The 21,100-nt window shown below is 40.4% G+C and overlaps 4 protein-coding genes across 5 annotated transcripts in view; 2 read left to right on the top strand and 2 right to left on the bottom strand.

The window, feature by feature from the left end:
• Positions 1 to 21,100, bottom strand: part of bud31 (BUD31 homolog) — a 65,537-nt gene that overhangs the window by 19,375 nt on the left and 25,062 nt on the right. The window lies entirely within an intron of this gene.
• On the top strand, positions 81 to 12,889 carry LOC311056455 (serine hydroxymethyltransferase, cytosolic-like). 2 transcript variants are annotated; one of them, XM_084073073.1, is made up of 12 exons: positions 81 to 184; positions 2,504 to 2,618; positions 3,347 to 3,492; positions 4,096 to 4,211; positions 5,113 to 5,273; positions 6,093 to 6,174; positions 8,625 to 8,837; positions 9,314 to 9,427; positions 10,046 to 10,168; positions 10,280 to 10,396; positions 11,738 to 11,848; positions 12,157 to 12,889. In XM_084073073.1, the coding sequence occupies exons 2-12, from the start codon at positions 2,529 to 2,531 to the stop codon at positions 12,327 to 12,329; spliced, it is 1,446 nt and encodes a 481-aa protein (XP_083929199.1). In that variant the 5' UTR covers positions 81 to 184; positions 2,504 to 2,528; the 3' UTR covers positions 12,330 to 12,889. The 2 variants fall into 2 exon arrangements, with proteins under 2 accessions (XP_083929199.1, XP_083929200.1); XM_084073074.1 differs by lacking the exon at positions 81 to 184 and adding an exon at positions 2,280 to 2,283.
• Positions 14,008 to 19,651, top strand: cpsf4 (cleavage and polyadenylation specific factor 4). Its single transcript, XM_084072610.1, has 8 exons — positions 14,008 to 14,385; positions 15,272 to 15,322; positions 16,292 to 16,444; positions 17,054 to 17,149; positions 17,272 to 17,365; positions 17,573 to 17,651; positions 17,795 to 17,977; positions 19,022 to 19,651. Exons 1-8 carry the CDS (start codon positions 14,283 to 14,285, stop codon positions 19,088 to 19,090), a joined length of 828 nt encoding a protein of 275 aa, XP_083928736.1. The 5' UTR covers positions 14,008 to 14,282; the 3' UTR covers positions 19,091 to 19,651.
• The window catches only part of atp5mf (ATP synthase membrane subunit f), a 2,206-nt gene continuing 1,248 nt past the window's right edge, over positions 20,143 to 21,100 (bottom strand). Inside the window, exons 2-4 of the mRNA XM_084071596.1 lie at positions 20,860 to 20,967; positions 20,560 to 20,676; positions 20,143 to 20,302 (exon numbers count right to left, since the gene is read on the bottom strand). Of these exons, the coding sequence (XP_083927722.1) occupies positions 20,274 to 20,302; positions 20,560 to 20,676; positions 20,860 to 20,967 (254 nt within the window). The 3' untranslated portion in view covers positions 20,143 to 20,273. The remainder of the gene's footprint in view (positions 20,303 to 20,559; positions 20,677 to 20,859; positions 20,968 to 21,100) is intronic.

Below are 21,100 nucleotides of genomic sequence, written 5' to 3'. Positions count from 1 at the left end.
GCCTACGACATCAAAAGGGGCGTTGACAGACAGACGCCCCTACTGTTTCGATTGGCTGTAAGTTTGGCGGACTTTGCCCAGAGAGGAGAGCTGTTCTGAACAACAGGGAAGCGTGGGCTCGTTTTCTATTTCAGTCCATCAAGTTCTTATTGCTGACAGTAGCAGCTGCACCATAACGGCGTTGGTGAGTATCTCCATTATCTTATTACCGTTATCTTGTTACGCGATAATAACCGTTATGTTGACACGACCCAAGTTATTATGGGAACGCTGCTAAGGCGAGACTTTTATAAAAGGGTCTCGGTTCCATGTGTCGATTCACCAAGACACCAACCACCCAACTAATCATTTTGCTGTCTACAAGCTGTACGATCATTTCATATTGTGTTTGATCTGATAACAAATTGCGTATCGTAGCTCTCCCCGCCAGCATACCACATTACCACCACGGTGTCCATCCAGATCAGAGCTGTGCTAAGTACGTGCCCTAGTGCAAAGTGAACCGCGCCATTCATTCACAGACAAATGTTTATTTAGCGGGAGATGTTTGAACGCTGCCTTTAAATGATGTTCATGAGCTGCATTGTTGTCATAGTTCATAGTTGTCATCAGGCGACGACTGATTCAGCTGAGACGTCTCCCCAGTGGTGGAAGAAGTACTCACTGAGTAAAAGCATCAATACCACAATGTAGAAATACTCCGTTACAAGTAAAAGTCTGGTATTCAGAAGTTCCAAAAGTAAAAGTAGGCTACTCATTATGCAGACTGTCCCATTTCAAGTTTTCAAAATGTATACAAATCTTTTGAAAACGGTATAATCTAAATCTAAAAAGTAACTAGTTACTAAAGTTTTCAAATAATTGTAGTGGAGTGAAAGTACAATATTTATTTGTAGAAATACCTCACAATTGTACTGAAGTACAGTACAGTAAAGTAAATGTACTTAGTTACTTTACACCACTGCGTCTCCATGTCAGTAGGCCAAAGTAGTTAATGAAAGTCAGGGTCAGTGACTGGGGGACATTAAGGTTAACTGCATTGACAGATGCAGGACTGGCCTACAGAGGTCCAGATTTATTGTCCACCTTTGTTAGCATATGGTTGTTGACAAAGTGATGTCTGCCAAAAACGGATTGCCCGTTTTATATGCCTAAAACTGCTTTTATCTGTCCAGTCGACTAGACAGGACAGTAACGTAGGCTATATCTTGGTCAGCTTTGTTATCTTAACTGAATTGAGAACTCATGCCAAATATCACTCAAGTAAGTTACACAGTAACCATGTCTGTGTTTTGGCAGCATTTGCTGGTCAAGTTCTTATCAAATTACATAGGTCAGATTCCTGGTCAAAGTTGAACAGCTTTGTCATGTGGCAGTGGTTATGAGATGGCGACATTGTCAACACTGCTGCTGGGTTACAACAGCAGAGGGGCTGCTGCGCAATGTGCACATGACTGCTTTTATATGTAACCCCCAAACTGGGTCTGTTCAGGTCAGGGCTCAGTTTGTCAAAACAACAGAGCAGCCAATGCCATTGTGTGCTCTGTGAAAAGTGAACAAGAGCTAAGCCAAGCCACATTATGTAGCATTTTGATTACTCTCACTGCTTGTACTTGTACATAGTAATACTAATGAACAGTGCTAAGAGGCCTGTATTGGAATTATTTTATGTTCTTGGAATTATTTTATGTTCATCATCACCAAAAGCCTATGTACATAAACCTTGAAAGGACACTTTTGAATGGATGTAACTTATGTATTTAACAGGCATACGTTTTATTTTTCTTTGATCCTTTCAATTAGATATACAACTGGTTAATACTAGCCTTGTAAACCATCCCGGTCGCGTGAATTCACATTATCATGTGTCTTCTGCAGACTGGTCTGGCACCAAGTGCTGGGTGGACGTTTTGCAGAAACCAAAAAGTGGAAGAGCAAATCAGTGTCTGCTCTCAGGGCCCGACCCTGATTGATTGACAGGCGGTGATTTGGCCCGTCCACTTTTTGGTTTCTGCAAAACGCTTGCCTTTCTGCACCCAGCGCTTGGGGCCAGACTGGTCTGCAGAAGACGCATGATAATGTGAATTCATTCACACGACCGGGATGGTTTACCAGGCTAGGTTAATACTGCTCTGGGAGGTCTTGTGGTTGTAGAATATGATTGGGTTGAGAGGCTGGAATGTCACCGGTTGCCCCCCTGGCCTGCCCTGTCTGTCCCTGAGCAATACACACAACCCCTAACTGCTCTCCAGGTCTGATGACTGCCACTGCTAGTTAGGATGGGTAAATGCAGGGGACAAATTCTACTTATGTGAAAATGTACTGTAGCAAATGCCCCAACAACAACTAAAGACACAATTATTATAATAATAATAATTATTTATTATTTTTGTGTATTTGACCCCTTGATCAAGACATTATTATGACCTCTATTAAAGTGGACTCGGCCTCTACATGTCTGTTCAAACTGTCATGTCATATATCTATCTGCATCACTTTTCAGTGCACGTGAGAAGAGAGAAACAAACATGTCTTTGACCAATGGCCATGTGAGCAAAGAGACATGGGACTCTCATAATAAGATGATGTTGGAGCCTCTGGCCATCAACGATTCAGAGGTATGTTTTTTTTAGCAAAGCATTCACATGTTGTGCATGTAGAATATATTCTGCATGTATACTGTACGATTCAGGGACGAATATACATACATTTCTGTAAAGGAGACAATTTCATTTTCCAGTAATACATGCATAGCATAACTTGACACTGTAAACAGTGGGTAGTACCAGCAGTCACAGAATATATATATATATTATATGTATACAGTATACAGTATGTAACACGTTATATTAATGCATTGTAAAGCAGCCTGTTATCCTTAATTTATACTCCATTGCACGAAGGTGTCCCTTGCCAAAAAGTGCAGATCTACAAGCTAACGACAGCTGCAAGCGTCACCTTCTTCCACTTTAGCTATGCATTGTATAGTTTTTGTTGTGCTGAGTGATTGAGAGTGTGTTGCCTTAAGCAGGGCTGCAGTTTCAGCAAACTGAATATCCCCCCAGATGACTCGGTGTCAAGTCACTTTGTTCTTTACGTTGATATACAGTATGCGACTCTGTCAGTGTCTAATTGGTATTGTGTACCTCAGCTCTAACATGTTTACCATCTCTTAAAGTAATCTATCACCACACTGTAAGGTTGTAAGTCAAGCTACTGTATATAGGCCATGATTACATGCCAGATTTGTATTAGTTATGCACTGGTGTCGTGCCCCAAAAACCGCAGCAAACTATTATTTCAATTTCAATTCATGTGTATCATTAACTGCTTATATGTGTCTCAGATATTCGCCATCATTAAGAAGGAGAAGCACAGACAGACATATGGGCTGGAGCTCATTGCTTCCGAGAACTTCACCAGCAGGGCCGTTCTAGAAGCTCTGGGTTCATGCATGAACAACAAGTATTCTGAGGGATACCCTGGACAGAGGTATTTTTGTACAGTACATACTGAATGCAGTCCCCATCTAGCTTGTCCATTGCATATAAGGAACATGAACATGTAATACTAATTTAGCCTGATTTATGGTTTGTTGTGCAACACAGTGACACCCACACTCAACTAAGTATAACTCTTTAGGTCTGGTTGGGGCTGATGTGTAGTGTACATGTATAGTAAATCATCTGGCCACCTCATGCAGAAGAGGCAGAGTCATACATCTAGAAAGATTGGGGGGGAAAAGGAAAAAATACAGTATTTTCCTCTGAAATGATAGATACCACAGAATGTGAGCTCAAATGATGTCACTACATTTTTGTTCACGGTTTCTTTGTTAAGTCTAAAGGTATATAAGAGTAAAAATTACTTTTGTCCAGCTCCTCAGACATTGCAGCAGCATAGCATAGTAACAGTGATAAACAACAGTAAGATAAAAAGGCAAACATCTAGACTATACTGTATATACAACACACAGTCTGTCTCACACACACTAGCAAATCAATGTAAAGTAACAGCAAAAAGATCATTCATGTTTTTTGTAATTGTAGATTAGTATGTGTCTGACAAATTGCATGTGTGACTGGGTATGTCCAGATACTATGGTGGTACAGAACATGTAGATGAACTGGAGAGGCTGTGCCAGAAGAGAGCCCTGGAGGCCTACTGTCTAGACTCTGACAAGTGGGGCGTCAATGTACAGCCATACTCAGGTACTGTATGAAATGTTGGTGCTTTTTACTTTCTTATGAAATGGCTGCTGTGTGAATATGGGCAATACACATGCCAGTGAAAATATTTGCATGCTAATATGCTTGTGCAGAACTAAATCATTTTGATTATTATTATTACTTATTTTTAGACATTTTGATGATCCCCAATCTAAACTATGTTGCTAAGATGTTTATGGAAACGGTACAAATGGTATACTAGTGGTAACGTGCATTATCTGTGCCCAGGGGCACTGTTCCTTGTTCATTTTCACTATTATTTGAAAAACATTTTAAAATAGTGAAATGTATGTCGAAGTTGGGCATTCATTTATGTAAAAACATAAAAAGCTGTGTAGCCACTTGTATATGATGTGTGTGCACGCACACGCGTGTGTCTGTTTCTAGCATGAGATACGTGTTCCACATGCAGTAGGCTCAATAGCACAGGTTAATTCAAGTGATCTCACCGCGAAAGTGTCCTTTAACGAGTGTCGGCAGTTGTACAAAATAATGTAATAGGAGAAGTGTTTTCAGTGGAAATAGGGAGAGTTGTAGAGGTGTCCCCAAATATGTATTTGGCTGCAAATCCCAATCTGAAAATGTGTTCTGTGTTAAAGATCTGTCCAAAAAATGTCTCAATACTTTCAAGATAAAAAAAACAAACAAGCACGGTTCGAAGTGGCCCGCTGTGAGCTTGTATATCTGCTATCTTTGAATAGCCAACGTATTAACAAATTTAGCTGGGGACCCCCTGGAACCCCCTTAAGGACTCTTGGAGCTCCCCGGACCCCACTTTGAGAACCACTGAGCTAAATGACTGGTGTCAATCAGTAGCTGCTGAAGACAAACAAAGCTAATTTGATGGAACATTGGCTCACATGCCTTGCTGATTCTCCTACAGGGTCCCCTGCTAACTTTGCAGTCTACACGGCCATGGTTGAGCCTCATGGCAGGATCATGGGCTTGGACCTTCCAGATGGAGGACATTTGACCCATGGTTTTATGACTGAGAAGAAGAAAATTTCAGCCACGTCCATCTTCTTCGAGTCTATGCCTTACAAGGTACACACGGACATAATTTATGCATTCCTGAAATATAGTGTATTTATTTATTGTAAATAACAACAATACTTATTGTACATGAATATCATACAGTGGTAATTGTACCCTACAGATTAAAGATAGGATCAAATCTTTGTGGCCTTTTTTGTAACAATGTTATCGTAATGACATTTGACTAATGTAAGAGGATTATCACACCGTTATCTCAGATGTTCTTTACAGCTCTCATAAATTTGTGTGAGTGTCCTTGAATAACACTATTGTGTTTTTTAAGGTTATCTTTTGCCCTTTTTTTCTTTATTAGAGTGTAGAAAGACAGGACACTAAGCTCAGAGCGAAAGGCAGACATGCATGACAGGAGTCGGTTTCAAACTAGGTTCCTTGCGAATGAGCGTGTGGTCTGTGCACTATTTGCTGGACCGACCAAGCACATGTCAATACATTGTTTATAACTTTGCATTTGATGTTTTTTTTCTTCACTCGTGAATCCATTGCCTGCAGTTTGAAACTGGACATTTTGTGTAACCCCACCTAATTTTGCAGGGCCTGTTATTTTTAATTTTAAAGATATTGTTTTGGCTTTTTATGCCTTTTTATTAATAGATCACAGTAGACTGACAGGAAATAGGGGGAGAGAGAAGGGGAGTGACACGCAGCAAAGGTTGTCGGGATTACCAGCCTAGGTGCCTGGACTGCTACGCAGCCGTCCAGCAGGGCCTTTTATTAGACTAACTTAAGATCAGTATCGGTTGTGCTATTACCATTATGTTTGTGTTCAGTATTTGCTAGTGTTGACTGTATGAGGTGATGTGTTTGCAGGTGAATCCAGAAACTGGCTACATTGACTATGACAAACTGCAGGACAACGCACGGCTGTTCCACCCCAAACTAATCATTGCAGGTCCAGTATACACACACACACACACACACACACACACACACACACACACACACACACACACACACACACACACACACACACACACACACACACACACACACACACACACACACACACACACACACACACACACACACACACACACACACACACACACACACACACACACACACACACGACATGTACTTTATATACGTGTGACGGTGTCATTTCTCATTGTCATTAATTCTGTGTTGCACGGAGAACATCTTTCTTTTCTGTCCGAATCTGGCAGAATGAATATACCTTTCGATATGTACTACATTCTTAGGTATATGAGGAATTCAATTGCCAGTGATGATGATGATTTCCCCCTGTCGGATTCCAGTCCATCTTCGCTATATTTTTCAACATGACACCTTTAATCCATATTTCTCTTGGAAGATATGAAGATTATTGCATTTACTTTACAACATGTATACAATCGAGTCACAGCTTAGCTTCAGCAGCATCCTTGGATTTCTCAGTCTGAGGATCTACGATCTAATCCAAGGATTTTGAATACGTTTTGGTATTAAGTCAGAGGGCCCTATTTTGTGCGTATAAGTGATATTTTGGGGTATTTATTTATTTTTTGTTGAAAAGGTTAAAGTACTATATTCTTATAGTAATCATTGCTACAGAGCGTTTGTTCGGTCACAGGGGTCTCTCCAGCTCTTTAGTAAACAGAATATACGTACATTTTCATGTACGTATCATTTTCAAGTCATAAGACCTGGTATTCAAGACGTGCAAAAAAGGGCCCAGAGAGACCAGAATCCACAACTACAACTCCATCATTGGATTATTTCTTCTTTGTGGTTTCAGTATGTTTAATGAGGGGAATATACTGTTGAGAGGTCAATGAACACTTTAAGGAGTGCTGTCTCAGTGCAATGCACGCAGGAACTCCAGACTGATATCTAGTGCCTCATTAAGATTATTTGTATGGAGATACTGTGGTCTAAGGCAATAGTAGAGAATGATTAGGTCTCATAACTCCCATAACTCTCGTTACCAAGCACCAGTGGCATACCCACTGTAGAGGCAGGACAGGCGGTCGCCTGCCCAACTAAGATCTCGCCTCCCCTAGAAAACCCAAATGACCCCAAAAGTGTCATTAATGTCCTCAAAGTCACGCATCCAACAAGCTTTGAACTGAGCAAAAAACAATCTCGCCTGCCCTAAATGTAATTCCTGGGGACGCTACTGCCAAGCACAGAGCAGTTAAAACTTGCTTTTCTTCATCAGAGGCCTGACAATAGCTGTTTTTAGGCTGCGTGGATAAATTACGTGATGTACTGTAGAACCTGATCATCAGAAAGATAATACTTGGTAACATTCTTCTTATCAAGCCTTGTGTTGGTACAGAATACACTAATGTTCAGAAATTGGCTATTTGAGTGACCTTATGTTTAAACCTTGTTATCATCATTATTTCAACAGCAAAACGTTTGCACAAAACCACCATTTAACTAAGGTTACTCCTCCCCCAACGCAACTGGATGCTGCTCTCTGCCCCTCCCCTAACAATGTTACTTTAGACAGCTACTAGCTAGGCAACGAAAATCTAAATGTTTTTTTAATACTAGAGCAGAGGTTTTCAACTGGTGGTCCGCGGTATGTGAAGGTATTGCATGTGGTCCCTGACCATTCATTCAGTAATGTAGAAAAGTTAAGATTTTTTTCTACTTTTCTTTCATTGTTTTATTTTGGAGAAACTTGTCATTTGAGGAGGCTTATGCTTCAATTCCAAAAGTACTACAAGGACAATGACATGTTCACACAGACTTTTTCAAGAGGCACATGTATGAAGCACAGTCCCTTGTGAAGTTCTGGTTAGTTGTGAGGCAGAATTTCCAGAGTGTACAGTAAAAGCAACATTTTGTAATCTCTGTGAGTGATATTTCCACACTGGCATTGCTGAAGAATACAGTATGTACTGGGCAAGGCTGGAGACAGAATATGACATGAGACTCTGTCCCTGTCCACCAATATAACCAAGGAGAGACAGACATGGACCACCTGTTATCGTGCCATAGACCACTAGTGGTCCATGGACCACTTTTTGACAAACCTGGTGACCTACAAGTAAGACGATGTGTCCATGTAGTCAGTTACCGGGAAGTGGGAGGTCAAGAAAGTCCACCTAAAAGAATATAGAAGGTTGGATAAAGTACGAGAACAGAATAAGGGTGACGTGGGATAGGAATAGATCAGTGGTTCTTAACCTTTTTTGAGCTCTGATTCAGCCTATTTCAAGCAATCTTCACCGGCCACCCCATCCCACCTTTTAATTTCAAGCCATTTCAAACCTTTTGTTGTTCACAATCAGTTGAAAACCCCTATACTGAGTGATGTTTCAAAAACTGGTTTATTAAAAAAATTACAGGACTGAACCTGATTCTCCTTTTCCTCTATTACGTTTTTAGGAACCAGCTGTTACTCCCGTAACCTAGACTACGCCCGTATGAGGCGGATCGCCGATGAGAATGGAGCATACCTAATGGCCGACATGGCTCACATCAGTGGACTGGTGGCTGCTGGCGTCATACCCTCACCCTTTGAGTACTGTGATATTGTTACCACGACAACGCACAAGACATTGCGAGGCTGCCGTTCCGGGGTCATTTTCTACAGAAAAGGTAGAGATGAGAGGAAGACAATACCACAATGTAATAATAATTCATTGTTCGTTGTATTTCTCCACATTTTTTTCTCCCAACACAGACTCCCTTAATTCTACTTTTTGCGTGTGCGTGTGTGCGTGCGTGCGTGTGTGTGGAATTTTTAATTCATAGCTGAACCATGACCCTTATTTACTCCCCATTCCAATATCTGTAACATGCTCTGCACTGAGTGGAACAACAGTGTTTTCATCCTATGTTTGATTGATTGAATACTTGCAAAACAAAAGCACAAGAAAGTACAGTTCAATACAAGGTCTGCTAAGAGGATTTTACACCCAAGAATGGCTTGTTTCCATTGGGGTGCTTTGTACTCAATTCATCGACCCATTTAATGACAAATATACACTATTATGCAAAACATCATATAAACAGTTTGAAAACAAAAACAAACATATGTGCTGTAAACAGCATGTGTTTGTTGTGTCCTCCAGGAGTGCGTAGTGTGGATGCCAAGGGGAAGGAGACTCTGTACAACCTGGAGTCTCTGATCAACCAGGCTGTGTTCCCTGGTCTGCAGGGGGGACCTCACAACCATGCCATTGCAGGTACACATGAACACTTGTTCTCATGCCATTCATTACTCACTTTTATCTCTTTTTTTTAATGATTTGTACTTTATTTTCTTTTATGGACAAACAAACAAATACATTTCTTTCAACATGTGATGCAAACATTTTTTTGACAAGACATACAATAGACATTACAAGGACATTCTTAAACCAATAACTACAAACCACAAAACAGACAAAATACAAGACAAAAAAGAAAATCACTTTTATCTCTTTAAAAAGTACTCTGTTTCCACTGAAGTGTACACCACATCTTGTATCCCCCCCTATATGGCTTTGTCCTGAGATAGATATAGATTAGGGCCAGACCAGTATATCGGTCAGGCTGATAAAGCAGCCATTATTTAACTTTTTTATTTAAAAAAAAAAAACTTTTTTTCTTGGTATCGACAATTATGCAGCCAATGTGTCCTGATTTTTAACTGTGTGTGTGTGTGTGTGTGTGTGTGTGTGTGTGTGTGTGTGTGTGTGTGTGTGTGTGTGTGTGTGTGTGTGTGTGTGTGTGTGTGTGTGTGTGTGTGTGTGTGTGTGTGTGTGTGTGTGTGTGTGTGTGTGTGTGTGTGTGTGTGTGTGTGTGTGTGTGTGTGAACACAGGTGTGGCAGTAGCCCTCAAGCAGGCCATGACCCCAGAGTTCAAGGCGTACCAGTTGCAGGTTCTGGCCAACTGCAAAGCTATGTCCAAGAGCCTCATTGACCATGGCTACAAGATTGTCACAGGTAACAGAAATGGCACCGCTCTGTGAAGGCTTAAGAATAAATGTGTAATAAAAGCTTTGCCAAGATACAGATTGTTGACAATCTGCTTGAAAAACTCTTATTCTCCTGTAGATGGTTCAGACAACCACCTGATTTTGCTGGACCTGCGTAACAAGGGAAGCGATGGAGGACGTGCTGAGAAGGTTCTTGAAGCCTGCGCCATCGCCTGTAATAAGAACACTTGCCCAGGTCAGTGTGTGATTTCTGGTCATGTGAGTGCAGAAGCAACTTTGCCATAAATATTCAGCATTTCCTTTATGTGCCTTTATCCAAAGCACTTTACATTGTGCAAAGGCTTTTTGCCTTTATTTTGATTGTACAGTGGTGAGAGACTGGTAACAGGGAGAGAGTCGGGGAGTGACAAATCCGCAGTGGGAATGGAGCCTGGGACACACTGTCAGGCATCAAAGCCTATGTGGTACGCGCCTCAATCACTTGGCCATCGGCGCCCCCAAGTGCATGTTAACGTTATCTGTTGTCAAAAAGATCAATTGCTCTGAAATTATTTATTGGGGGGTATAATTACCCCTTGAGATGTACCATCTGGTTTTCAAGGGGGTCCTCAAGTTACGAAACACATTTAGACAAGATATTTCAAAAGTGACAAAACTCACTTGATTCCATAGTTTCACTTTATTTCTCTTGTTGGCTAGATCTCCTTTTCCTCACTACAACACACACACACACACACACACACACACACACACACACACACACACACACACACACACACACACACACACACACGATGATAGCACTGGTAGTCTATATATTTGCATTAATAGCCTATGCATTTTTCACCAAATACTGACTCAAAAACATGTATGTGTTGTTTTAAATCTGTTATTGTTGCCAATCGCATCTTGCCAATTTTCTCACAAAAAAAAGCTGGACGCAGGATACACTCATCACTTTCGGTGTGTTTTTGAGAGAGAGTGAGTGTGTATGTGTGAGAGAAAGAGAGAGTAATGCCTCATTTATGCTCGTTCATACAATGATATTGTACACCAAAAATGGCAGATCTACAAGCTTGCAATGCGTTGAAGCTGGGTGCGTTGTGAGCTTTGTTTTTTGTGAAATTCCAGTTGCGTTTATGGCCAAATGGACTGTTTTGGCAAGAACTGTTTTCTATATAATACCACCCTTAATGTCCTTGAGTATGTAGCTACTAGCTAGTTTGAATTTTTTTCCAGGTAGCGTGCCTTTGCGTCCGCGCTCAGCTTCTCTCTGCATGGTATGTCTCTGTCACGCATTGCCCGGTCCATCTTCTGTCCTTTACCAATACATTTGTTGTAGACTGTGCGTTCAGGACATGTTGTGAGTAACTGTCAATGTTGTTGTTGATACAAGCTGTTATCAGCTGGTTATCCAAGATGGCCATCGGAACTAGGGGCTTCTGGGCTCCAGGGACTTAGGCTCCTCCCTGGCTCCTCCCTACGCCCGCTCTCTATAGTCCCTTGTGTGTATCTGTTATTTGTTTTTATATATGACTGGTCTAATCATGTATTGTGTCTGTCTCTCTCTTTCCAGGTGATAAGAGTGCTTTGCGCCCCAGTGGTCTTAGGTTTGGCTCTCCTGCACTGACCTCTAGAGGCCTGGTGGAGGAGGACTTCAAAAAGGTGGCAGAATTCATCCACAGAGGTACATTTTTGCCATTTGAAGGGACGGTCAATTTGCTTCACCATTAATATTTTTGTACTTCTATTGGGTCCATAGGGCATGTTACTGACAAAATAAATATTTGTGAAGAACAGTCACTTCAGGTGACAGAAACGTATTTATTTTATCATGGCTTTTGCTACCTTGGGTGCATCAAGGTAGCAAGGTTTCCCCCCTAAGGTACTGTTTGCTTATTTAGCATAGATCATTAACATTTTATCTTATTCTAAATGCATGTATTGCATCTTTTCTATATCCGTAACCCTGTTTGCTACACCCCTGTCCTCCAGGTATTGAGCTGACACTGGAAATCCAGGCAAGCCTGGAACCGAAGGCCTCTCTGAAGGACTTCAAAGAGGCTCTGGCCCAGGGAGAGAAGTTCAAGCAACGAGTAGCTGAGATCAGGACAGAGGTGGAAGCCTTTGCAGGACAATTCCCGATGCCCGGCCTACCTGAGCTGTAATAGATGTGAATGTTTTAATAATGATTAAGACTGATAGCTGCTTTTGAATGCTCATTGATATGACATTTTTGTTTGTGACTGTGCACATCCACTGTCAAAGCTGAAATCAACACAATTCCTCTTGACTTCCATACTGTACATCTGTGGGTATTCAGTTTATGAAGTTTGTAACCGATATCGCTTTATTTAAAATTATGTGTGTATGATAATTCTGTTTTTGGAAAATGATGTCTCTTTAAAGATTGCTTGTGGGGTGAATTCAGGATCAGTCATTTGTCATTCTTGAATCCAGACAAAAGAGGTGTTACTGAAATGTGTCAACTTAAACTCTTAAATGTGTACACTGCTCAAATGCATTTGCTGTTTTGGCTACCGTTGCACTTCACTGTTCTGATTAAGTTCAAGCTTTAACACTGGCTTTAATTATGTAAGTAAAACTTGTAATTTAAGTGGTATACTTATGTGTTCACTGCTGTGTATGCTTATTCTGTTCAGAATATGACCAAATGCCATTCAACTGTATTTGTTCTATGTTCTTGTTGAATATTAAAGTAGGCTAAATGCAACAAGTCCCTTTTCTTTAATTGGTAAAATACATTAAAAAATAATTGGCCTTAGCGCCAAGGACAATGAGATTGGAGAGTGAAAGTAGCCTACAACCCAAACAAATACACCATTACTAACACGGTAAAAGAGGTAACACATGTTTTTGCAAAGGTCATGTCAGTATTACACTTTGGATTGACATGCATACCTATAGTACAGATAAACTATACTGTGATCAAGTTGAGCAATTGTTATTAAATCTCCTGTAAACTATTATGGGAAATGTAGCCTATGGGCAATAAACTATTATTCAAATCATAACCATTCCTTTTAGCTTTTGATTTTGTTAGATTGTATAAACGATTCAATGGATTTTAAATGTCTAGGTGAATGTTAATGTTTTGCTTTATTTTCTTTCCTACATATAAAGGGAAAAGATATTTAAAAAAATAAATTACCGCGTATTGAGATCTGGCACAAAATAAAACTATATTATGTAAAAGAATTTTTTTTTTTTTTTTGTTTTTTTTTTTGTTCTTTATTTACCCAGGGTAGTAGCTGAGCACAAGTGCTCATTTTCAGCAACGCCCTGCACATAGAAACACACAGACAGACAGACACATTAAAACCTGGGAGCTGACTAGTACAACCACAGTCTTATACTGTTGGCCACTACGCAGCTCCACTGGAGCAGTTGGGGTTCAGTGCCTTGCTCAAGGGCACTTCAGTGGTGTTGGGGAAGTGGTGAACATTCACTTCCCCACCCAGATTTTTCCTGCCGGTCCGGGGATTTGAACCGGCAACCTTCCGGCAACGAGGGCGCTCCTCTAACCTTTAGGCCACCACTGCTGAATAATATAACATAATTACTTTTTTGTTATTTTTTGGGGGGAATTTTATACCTACCTTATTTACAGATATAGTGGAGATGGACAGGAAACAGGGAGAGATAGAGAGACATGCAGGAAAAATCGTCGGGAACGGGAATGGGACTCGAACCCGCGACGCACTGTCACTACTGTCAGGCTACATTGGAGCCTAGGTGCCCGGACCGCTAGGCCGGTAAATAATGTTCCTTGCAACGATGATCGACTGCTCATGCCTGGGCCATCAGGTCAAAGGTTAATCTGATTCCTTGCGCGCTTCACTCGGCAGCATCAGCAGCAGCAGAAGTTCATCGTGAACAACAACAACAACCTTCTTTTAATATCGAAACGACACACCTACATTACATCTCCATTTGCCTTCCAGGTCGCATAGTTGGTTTACATGGATGCTAACGTTACAGCGGCTAGCACTGTTAGCTCCTAGATCCAGCGGCTAGCATTACGTTGGGTTCAGTTAGCAGCTAAGCGTTAGGCTAGCAGGTTTGTTCTTGGTGCGTGTGGGTCCAGTGAAGCTGCAGACATGCAGGAGCTGCTCGCCACGGTGGATCACATCAAGTTCGACCTGGAAATCGCCGTGGAACAGCAGCTGGGCGCTCAACCCCTCCCGTTCCCCGGGATGGACAGTAAGTGCGATGCTATAGCTGCTGCTAGCAGCTAAAAATGCTACCTGCGGCTAATTTGACAACAGCATGGTGTTTACATTCAGTGGTGGAAAAAAGTAGTCACATCTTTTACTTAAGTAGAAGTATCGATACTGCAGTGTTAGACATACTCTGTTGCAAGTAAACGTCCGGAATTCAAAATTTACTTGAGTAAAGGTATTGGTGTATTGGTATCAAAATGTAGTTAGAAGTACCAAAAGAATAAAGTACTCATTGTGCAGATTTTCCATTTCACGAGTTTTCAAATGTATAAATATCTTTTGAAAATAGCAGATCTACCAGTTATGCGACGCATTGTGAGCTTATAGATCGGCTATTTTCAAATGGCTGAAATGTATATAGGGCTGAAGTGGTTAATGTATGTCTTGTAATAATAATCAAAATCTACAAAGTAACTAAAGTTTTCAAATCCTGGTAGTGGAGAAAAGGTACAATATTTGCCTCTGAGATGTAGTGGAGTAGAAGTAAAAAGTACTGAAAACTGGAAATACTCCTTGTATTGTATGTGTAAGTACCTCAAATTGTACTTAAGCACAGTACTTGAGTAAATGTACTTAGTTACTTTACACCAGTATTTACATCAATAAAGTTGAGGTTGATGAATGCAACTGTATACAACGGTAGTAAAAGTCCTCTGCTAATTTAACTGTGAGAATCTACAAATGTAACCACATGGACCCGGGTCCATTTGGTTACATTTTGTAGACTAACAGTTCCAAATGGATAAATTACACTGAGTATTTGACTGTCAGTGTGTGTACACACAATTTACTGTCCAAGGAATCTGTCAGCCCCAGATTGCATTGTTGATAATGTAATATTATATTCTCTATACTCTCTCCTACAGAGTCTGGCGCTGCTGTCTGTGAGTTTTTCATGAGGGCAGCCTGTATGAAAGGTAATAAAAGAATTTCTACAGCCTCGAAACTTGCAATTCTGTTTTTGATGTTTTCTTAATGCTTCTCACACCGATATTCAACAGTATTTATATAGTTCTCTATCATTATTTTGAAGTAAAAGTTCCTCATTTTTCAATTTGTTATCCATCCCCCAGACCTTCAGGGACAATATATAGTGCGATTGCAGCACAATTCTCTCACGTTATAATGCATGGATCCAATTAAGAGTGTATTTTAAATACACAACAATCACATATTATCAAAGATATACAGTACTTTGGTTTAATGGCACCTTTCTTGTAGCTCAAAATGCATTTACAATGTTTTCAGCAATAGACAATTAATTCAAAAAAAGGGTAGCTACTTGCTGCTACTGCAGTTTACATGCTCAACATCATTAACAACTGAGAAACTGATATTTGGACCAAATTTTCCCTGGTTTCAATACCAAAATCCCCACTACAACAAAAATATAGACAAAAAAGTTAAACACCTATGGTCCACATCCAGGAAATCCTAACCCATCAGGGTATTATTACCAATGGAATTGGACAGTTTATGCTCTATTTCATTTGTCTGTCTGTTACTAGATCATCTCCACGGTTATGATCACCTCACACTTGAACTTTCAGAAAAATTGGTTCATAGGGCACAGAATTACTAATGAACTTTTTACACCGATTGGTAGAAAGGGGCGTGCAGCTTCTCATAAAAAGACATGTAAGTTCCAAAGAGTTTAATGTAACTAACCACATAAAGATTATTGTGCCAATCAAATAAATGGGGGTGCTGGAGGGGTAACATCTGGTCACTGAACAAATATAGTGCTGAAATATCTGACATGTGGAAATGGTACAGCTCTTGACGGTTACATAGTTTAGGCCTGTATTTATTTTCTACATGCATTTAAAAAAAATAGGTATTTCTCGTTTTTCTTTGTAAACTCATCTGGTCGTCTCTACATCCAGGTGGGATGTGTCCATTCCGTCACATCAGCGGAGAAAAGACTGTTGTGTGTAAGCACTGGCTCAGAGGTCTGTGTAAGAAGGGAGACCAGTGTGAGTTTCTCCACGAGTATGACATGACCAAGATGCCTGAGTGCTACTTCTACTCCAAGTTTGGTAAGGGACATTAATGAGAAGCCATATTTTTGTGTATATAAATATATATTAGGAGTGTACATCTCTGACCTCACTTTGATTCGATTACGATTCTTTAGGAAACAATTAAATGCATCACACATTCTCTACTTTCATCACGGTTAGATTCATATCCGTTGTTTTGACACGACTCAATTTCAATACAGAATTATTTCAATTGTGATTAAGTCCTTTTGGTCAAGTTGTAGACAGCAACAAACATGTTCTGTGATGCAATGACTCAGAGTTGGCAGAGCAATGGAATCAGGATTTGAAAATAGCTTGAGAAAAAAGAAATTCTGTAGTTGAGTCGCTACCTTTCCTTAGGATCAATGCGTCACAATACATTGTTGAATTTTTACACTTCTAATATATATGTATATGGCTGATGCATTATTATATACACTTGATTTTTACATCTTATAATTAGATTTGAATCTTAAACGTAGCAGATATGAGCTGCTTGTTGTTATTGTTATTAATTTCACTTACACAAGTGAAATTAATGCCCTTACAACACAGTCTCTGTCAGCTATCAAAGTCATATGTGGTAGCACTGATTCTGTGTGTTTATCTGTTACACTCTTCCAGGTGAGTGTAGTAACAAAGAGTGTCCATTCTTGCACATCGACCCCGAGTCCAAAATTAAAGACTGTCCCTGGTACGACCGAGGATTCTGCAAACACGGTAGGTCCAGAGAACTACTGCAGTGATGCTGGAATTGGAACACAGTTCTGATATGATAAAGAGCCTCTTTTCCGCATTTAAGGTATCTTTATTTTTTATATCCATAATGTTCTCTGTCTCAGGCCCCGACTGCAGACACAGACACACCAGAAGAGTGATCTGTATGAACTACTTGGTGGGCTTCTGTCCAGAAGGAAAATCCTGTAAATTTATGCAGTAAGTTTATCCTTTTTAATGTTTTGGCCACCACAGAAATAACATTTTAACAAAATTTGGAGGATGTTATCGTGAAGTCACTGCCCATGATTATTGTAATAAATATACCCATGTCAGTGGTAATATATGTGATCAGAGACTTGATCTTAAACATAAAACCACAGATGTGCTGTGTTTGTGGAATAATAGTTTATATATTTTTTACAGTCCCCGTTTTGAATTGCCCATGGGAGCCAATGACCAACCTCCTCTAATTGGACAGCCACTCCACCAACACCAGAACAAGGTTTGAAAGACATGCACACACACACACACACACACGTTAAGCTTAGCCTAAATGTGATTGTATATTACGATATATTCATGAATAGTAACAACACAAACAAGACAAAGCATTATTTTTAAATTTCTTACTGTTTCCCTTTTCAGCCTGTGCCAACGATTGGTCGCTCGTCCTTGTCTCTGATCCAGTTGACCAATTCAAGTCCTGGCCCAGGCCCAGGTCATTACCAGCGGCCACAGTACCACAGTAACACAGGTCCCCCCATGCAACACAACAACATGGGAGGCAACAGAGGACCCCGCCCATTGGACCAGGTCACCTGCTACAAGGTGAGACATCTGGCCATTTGTCTTTAGACACAAACTGATGGATTAAAGTTCTCAGTCGCCACGACTGATTTCAGTCATCTGGATTCCATACAGTCAACATTTCCTTCTCTTGGCTTTCTCTAAAGGATGATTTATACTTGTTTGCGTGCCGGTGTCGCACACTGAAAATAGCTGATCTACAAGCTGCGATGTGTTATGAGCTTATAGAGTGGCTATTTTCAGTGCAATACGTAGCACACGACAAAGTGTAAATCAGGCATAACCCTAAACAAAGCATGTGGTTGTTAAAGTCAAGCCCTACAGTAATAATAGATCTACAATTTATATTAAGATTGAAGAGTATTAGAATTGGTCGAACTAGCAATAGAATACATGTGTCAGAAGCATCTTCCATAAACCTAATGGTCTTGGATATTTCATGAATGCAAAGCTAAAAGCCTTAAACTTCTTTAACTGGTTGGCTGTATGTAGAACAGCGGGAACATACATTTAGACAGATAATATGTAAACATAATAATTTTACACATTGTGCTTATTGTTCAGCACTAGTAAAGGGGAATCCTTTTCACGCCGTTTTGCAAATCACAGATTGGGACTTGGCCTGTAAATGTTTCACTCGAGAGGTTTGATTTAGGTTTATTCCTGTCCATTGGTCTGTCTGTACAAAAAGACACACAGACAATTTATCTTGCACACAAAGTTGCGTGTGCTCAACCACTCAAACGCACACTGAAGGGATACAGACACCCACATACGTATACCGGTAATAAAGAACACACAAATGTTGGGACACATCTATGAGGTTGACAGATTTACAGTATGCTTGGTTTGCGAATCGGAAATAGCAGATCAACACGTCACGCAACCAAGTATAAATCAGGCTTTACATTGGCATATGCAAAGGACTTTTTTTTTTACTTAGTGGGAATTAACACATTTAAATTCAGCCATGGGCTTTTTATGACTGTACATTCTATGCTATTTATGCAGATGCTAACATCAGCCAACCTCTCTCTCTTCTTCCCCCATGCACACCCTCTATAGTGTGGTGAGAAGGGTCATTATGCCAACAAATGCACCAAGGGCCACCTTGCGTTCCTGAGTGGACAGTAGCCTTCAACCTTGAAGCCCACACATCTATGATGTGGTCTTATCGTCTGATCTGAGCAGAGGTGATGAAGACCGGATGAAGAATACAATGAGGGGAAGCCACTGCACAACTTGCGAGTTGTAATGGCTGAAGCACACCTATTTTTTTCCCACTTCTGCATCATTATGTAGATACAGGCATCTGTTGTCTGCTCAAGACTCGGATGATTTAGCAATGACGGCACAGAATGGACAGAGTACACTTCCTGTGTGGCCTTGAGTTGAATGACTTGAACAGTGAAAGTAACATTTTCTATATCTTATTGCAGATCTGTTCTATAGCATTCTGTACGATACATGGACCCGTAGGAAAATGCCAATAACTGGTGCTCATTTGCATAAAGCATCTCAGAACAAGGGTGATAGGAGACCCCTCTGCTTCTTAAACTGAAGTTTAATATGGTCTTGTGATGTCACTTTTGAACCAAAATAAGTACTTTGATTTCACATGGGTTCATGAATGCTGTCATGGAGTCTGTTCGACAGTGTAAAATAAAAACCAAGTGAGATGACCGTTATTAAGAATTGTGTCGTTTGTAAATAATTTCAATATAGTATGACCCCAGAATTTGTCCCAGTCATTATGGATATAAATTGAAATATTGTGAAGTCAGTGCAATTACTTGTCGTGCATAGCCAGACGATCAGAACTCTACGCCTGGGGTAGTTTAAATTGTGTCAAACATTGACACTCGCTGGCTAAAACAAGTGAAAGGCCATTGATAACCCTAAACCTACTGCTTTGTAAACCAAATCCCAATATGACTGACCACCCTCATGTCTTATCATTAGTTTCCACAATGGAGTTACTACTCAGTTTAAGCTTATTCAGAAAGCAGAGGTCTTACTAAATATGGAAGACTAGTTATTTCTCTTGACGGCATTATGCCATATTTGCAGCATTTACAAATGTTAAAATTCAGAGATGCACTTTAATGACACTGAGAACAATGGTTTTCTAAATCTTAAAACCTGCAACCCATAGTATCAAAGTCCAACCACAGTATATTCATTAATAAATCTTTTAAGTACTCTTTATTGGTCAAGCACAAGCACATATTTAACAGATGGGTCAATGCTGCAAAGATTTTGGAAAGAAGGGTCACAGTTCAACCCTTGGAAAAAGGTAGACGGAGGGAGGTGGAGATCAGTGGTACTTCCTCCAACGGTCATGCTCTGCAGGAGACGAAAGAATGGGACAGATGAAAAGAAATCGTTAGATAACCTTATTATACAAAGTAACAGAATTCTCAGACAGGTGAAAACCTAACAACCCAAAACAGTTAATTGTTTTTAACCAAAAGGCAACTACTTGACAAAAAACGTATGGTCACCTTTCGTGTTTTGAAGCCGTTTCAGTAATAGCTCTAGTTCAAATTAATGTTTTAACCGTGCTGTAGAGGAAGTGAGGAGTGATGTGGTCGTGTACTTACTAATGTGATCATATTCCCAGAGGTAGCTGAGAGCCACGTAGCCAACCAACAACATAGCAACACCACCGATGCCTCCCTTCTTCACGTTGATGTACTTGTTGTTGTATCTGTCATGGCCTGAAAGGAGAGAGTAACGCATAACGACACCATTAGCAAGGGCATGAGGCATCTTTGGTTTGAATCTAGCCCACAACCTTATTCATCACTTAATATCCATCATCTCTAGCCTCTCTTCGGTCATGTCTCCGTCACTCCAGATTTGACCTAAATAATTACTTGAGAAAACAAAAACGAACTTACCCCTACGAAGGGCAGCGATGATGCCATTTGGAGTGAAATCACGACTTCCAAGCCAGGGTCCCAGCTGACCCAGTTTCACGTCCATCAAGCGCATCTCGGCAATGGGAACTGAGAACATATGGCAATGACACTACCATTACACACACATTATGAACACATAGCAATGACATTACCATTACACCAGGGGTCATTACATCAGGGGTCATCGCCATGGCTTGTGGTGGACATTTGTCAAAATTCT

The sequence above is a fragment of the Gymnoscopelus microlampas genome, assembly GCF_963454915.1.
Source record: "Gymnoscopelus microlampas genome assembly, chromosome: 11".
NCBI classification, from domain to species: Eukaryota; Metazoa; Chordata; class Actinopteri; order Myctophiformes; family Myctophidae; genus Gymnoscopelus; species Gymnoscopelus microlampas.
The sequence above is the reverse complement of the archived record's forward strand: the minus strand, read 5'-3'. Positions and strand labels throughout refer to the sequence as shown.